Genomic DNA, 4,412 nt, shown 5'->3' with positions numbered 1-4,412 from the left:
GTCTTTGAATGCGTTAGCATTAGGAGTGCCAAAATGGGAAAAGCTGTATGTGTGTGGGGGGGTGTCCGTGTATGAGATGGTGAAGCGTCACCGAGACAGCAGTACAAGTGGACATGCAAAGGGGATATAAGAGGGTAAATGTAAATGGAGGCAAATGATTTAAAATTGAAGTAGTCGAAGGTAATTAAGAGTAAGAGGTAAGCGTAATTGGAGGTAATTAGAGGTATTTGAAAGCAATTAAAACAAGGCAGTTGAGTTTAAAGGTAATTAATGTACTTAATGTAATGAATAAATGAACTTAAAGAATACCAAAGGTAACCGCAGGTTATAGCGGAGGTAATTAAATGTAATTAACGTCAAATAAAGGGCAATTGAGAGTAATTAAGACAAGTAAACGTAATTAAAGGTAGTTCAGGGAATTCAAGATTACCTCATCATGGATCCTGCGGTTACCTAAGGTAATTAAGGGCTAACTGAAAGTAATTGAGGCGAATTAAAGGTTAATTAAATGGACTTACACATAGTAATTGAAGGTGTCAAACCGGGAATCAAGCATTGACTGGAGGTGGACAACCGGAAATCAGGTTAGACCGGAAGCGGATAACCGGAAGTTGAGTTGGATCGCAAATGCATACCGGAAGTCAAGTATAGACGGGATGTTGACAACCGGAAGTCGGTTTAGACTTAAAGTGGACAACCGGAAGTTGGGTTTAAACTGGAAATGGATACCCGGAAATCAAGTATTGACCGGAAAAGGCGGTTATGCTAAGGATTTTCTCTCGCATTTACCGCTAAATCGCCAGTGAATTGTTTGGTTGTACGATACTTTGCGATGCCTTGCGCCGGCAAATGAAGCACAAGGTAAATATAAATGCTAGCGAAGGCGGGAAAAAATACGAAATCTGTGTTAGCAACCCTGCGCGATACACATGCGAGCGTGGTTGTTGAGGGGCAAACTACGAAGGTAAACAAAAATAATTTAATCGGAGGCGCAAATAATATCTATACTAATACAATATGCATGTTTTTAATGTAGCAATTCGCGCGGTCTGCCAGTAATAAGTAAGATTATAGACAGAGCCGAGTACTCTTCCGGTTGCTGTCGCTCTACATGTTGTTAGCTACGAGTTTGCTGTACGTTGACTGCGCACTACTTCTTCTTCCACCACAAGGAACAGTGGCCACCAGCCACACAGGGCGATTGGCCAGGGTTTCGTGCGGAGTAATCTCTAGAGGCTCATGAGACTAGGGGCTGTGCTGTCTGGGGTTTTTCCTGGGTTTTCCTCAGACGCTTTCAGACATATGTCGGCGCAGTTCCCTTAGAAGTCGGCCCAGGACGCACATTCCCCCAGGGCGTGAGTCGTGACGTTGCCCACATACGTGAGGCCGACAACGGCAAGCCCTATCACCACCACCACCACCACCACCGGCTCATGAGACCCACGGTGACATGTTAGTAGAAGGAAGCCATAGCAGAGGGAAGGGAGGAAGCGGGAGGTACAAGGTGCTCCAGAAGCGGCCGCATATGGTCAGAAAGGCGGCGGCTCTCGACGCTATTTCAAACCGCCATTTTTCGGTGTGGGAGGCTCCAAATGACAGGATGGCGTCCAGGGAGAGGGGAACCCCTTGTCTAGCCAGCGGCTGGGCAAGATAGCTAAGGCGGGAGCGGTCGTAGAGGGGGCAGTGCAGGAGAAAGTGCTCCACAGTTTCCTCTTGACCGCAGTGGGCGCACGCAGGGGAGTGGCTGACACCCGCGCGGTGTAGATAAAAGTTCAGCGGAAGGGCTAGACAGCGCAGTCGAGTCAGCAAGACTTCTACATGACGGGAGACGCAGCGGTCAGCCTGCCAAGCGTGGGAAAGATGGGCGTACCGGGCTGGCAGTGAGCGGAGAGCGGTCAGCTCCAGCAGCCTTCTATACCTGGCCCGCGTGATAGAGGGCAGGGGCGGAAGGACGTCAATGATAGGGCCAGAAAGAGAAATTTTTGCAAGGTTGTCCGCCAACTCGTTGGGAGATAGGCCACAGTGACCAGGGATCCATGTCAGGACCACCTCCGTGATGTGGCTAGGACTCAGGGCCTGCAGGAGCTCGAGCCACTCGCTGGGGGGGCTGGCTAGGGCAGTGATGACCGACAGGGAGTCGGACAAAAGCAGGATCCTGGGAAATGTAAGGGGCACCATTCTGAGGGCCAGAATCATGGCGAGGAGTTCGCTCTCGAACACGGGAGTGTAGTCAGGGAGGCGGATGGGGCAATGACAGTCGAGCTGAGGGAAGACGACGCCGGCACCCGCTAGCTGAGCCGAGACTGAGGCATCTGTCGCGACAACAACGTGGGATGGGAACTGGTTGATGTGCGCCGAGAGGAGGGCTTCAAGCCGGGGAGACGGAGCGTAGGCAAGGCCGGGCTGGAACGCGTCGACAACTCGCAGGGCCATGGGCGAGACCGGACAGATGGGCGCAGGAGGGGCAGTCAGAGAAGTATTCAGCGAGGCTAGAAGGGATTCGACAAAGACGAGCTGCGGGGTGTTGGATTTTCGCCACCTCCGGGCGATCCACTGGGCCCGATCCCTGAGAGACTGGTTCTGTCTGGTGGCTAATGGGCTCTGGCAGAGCGAGAGGAAGGTGTTCACAGTGAGTAGGCGGAACCGAGTCTTCAGAGGGGGAATGCGGGCTTCGGCGCACAGCGCCTGGTTGGCCGTGTACTTGGGGAGGCCCATGCACAGGCGGAGGGCTCTTCTTTCTACGGCGAATAACCTGCTCAGACGGTAGTCGGGGAGGTGCGAGAAGACGACACACCCAAACTCAAGAATGGGCCGTACGTCGCACTTGAACAGGAAGAGCAGGGTGCTCCTGCGCATACCACAGCGGGCGCTGGCGCTGCGCAGGATTGTGCCAAGTGCTTTCGAAGCCTTCTGGCTTATGACTTCCACATGATGGTCCCAGTGAAGCATGTGATCATACCAGACGCCTAGGTAGCGGAGCAGGTTGGTCTGGCGAATGGTCTGGCCGGCAACATCCAGAATGATGGTCACAGCTCCTCCAGTCCAGTTGGTCTGGGGGAACACCAGGACTGCAGATTTCTGGACGTTCAACGTGAGGTGGACGGAACGCATCCAGGACGACAGCGCGAGGAGATATTCTTGCAGTTTCTCACGTAGCGTATGCAGCGATAGAGAGCAGGAGAAGAAGGCAATATCGTCCGCATAGGTCAGAGTGAGGATGCCCGGGTCGAGAGGTAGGGAACTCATCAAAATGTTAAACAGCAGTGGCGAAAGGACGGACCCCTGGGGGACGCCCCTCTGCTGCGGATGCGAAGATGAGACAAAGCGTCCATCCGAGCAAAAGAATGCTCGTCCAGTAAGGAAGCTGCAAACCCATGAAACGATGTACGGGGGAATGTTGAGAGCTGCCATACAATGGAGGAGGACGTTGTGTTCCACGCTATCGTAGGCCTTCGCCACATCCAAGGTAACCAGGGCAGACATCTTCCCACACTCACGCGCAAGGCAAATCTGGCTTTCCAGGTTGGCGTGCGCCATCCAGATTGAGCAGCGGGGGCGAAAGCCGATCTGGCTATCATTAAGCGCTGAAGAGGCTTCCAAGAAGGAAGAGAGCCGACGGTGCAGAATCCGCTCAATGGTCTTGCAGAGGACGGATGTCAGGGCAATCGGGCGAATGTTATCCATGGCCAAGCCCCTCGAGGCGATCTTCTTGACTATAACCACCTTAGACACCTGCGCACTGCGCACTTTGTGACTGTTCATAGCCGTTTTCTTCTTCATCGTCGTCTTTTCAATTTCAAACCACCAAGTCAAACTTGGGACATTCCTGGGGGAATGCCACATTTCAGGACAGTAGCCAGCTATTGCTTCATTTGAGTGTCAAGAATGTGGACATTACTGACTTTGGAGCTGTCGGTTCCTCTTCCTGCCTTTGCGACGTTTGTGGGTGCGTGTGAGGAAGCCTTCAAAGCCAACGCTAAGACATTCCTCACCTCCCAAGGGGTCAGGTCCAAGCTGTGTGAAGCGTTGGACATACTTGTGCCAAAGACATTGAGTTTGTGTTTTTCATCCGTGTATGATGATCTATTTCACTTTTTTCTGAGGGTACGACTGTTCTGGTTCGCACGAGAAAGGAATGAGGAAGTACGAAGTAGTACGTTACGTCAGAAGGCACTGTAGCAGGCAGCGAGACTAATGAAAGATGAAAGTCACTGAAAAGGTTAGCCAGCTGTAGGTATGTGTTTGTCCTTTCTATGTTGTTCCAGCCTCAGAACATCAGTTCTCTCTTAGCGAGACTAGGTTCGTAATCTCTGCACGTTGTTGTGATGTAACCAGAAGTTTTCTTTCCATGCAAAGGGATATGCATGGTTCTGTTGTCTATCCAGTGGTTTCAGTTGTAACCTAGATTACAC

The 4,412-nt window shown here is 51.9% G+C and overlaps 1 protein-coding gene across 1 annotated transcript; it reads right to left on the bottom strand.

The window, feature by feature from the left end:
• Positions 1-1,431: 1,431 nt before the first annotated feature.
• Positions 1,432-3,780, bottom strand: LOC135385055 (uncharacterized). The gene has a single exon (XM_064614231.1). The coding sequence runs from the start codon at positions 3,778-3,780 to the stop codon at positions 1,432-1,434; it is 2,349 nt and encodes a 782-aa protein (XP_064470301.1).
• Positions 3,781-4,412: the final 632 nt, after the last annotated feature.

This window comes from Ornithodoros turicata, chromosome 2, assembly GCF_037126465.1.
Source record: "Ornithodoros turicata isolate Travis chromosome 2, ASM3712646v1, whole genome shotgun sequence".
In the NCBI taxonomy this organism is placed as follows: domain Eukaryota; kingdom Metazoa; phylum Arthropoda; class Arachnida; order Ixodida; family Argasidae; genus Ornithodoros; species Ornithodoros turicata.
Note: the sequence above shows the minus strand (reverse complement) of the source record. Positions and strands in the feature narration are given on the sequence as shown.

Excerpts from the sequence above, each read along its gene's own strand:
- LOC135385055 (XM_064614231.1), bottom strand. The coding sequence starts at position 3,780 with ATGAAGAAGAAAACGGCTATGAACAGTCACAAAGTGCGCAGTGCGCAG.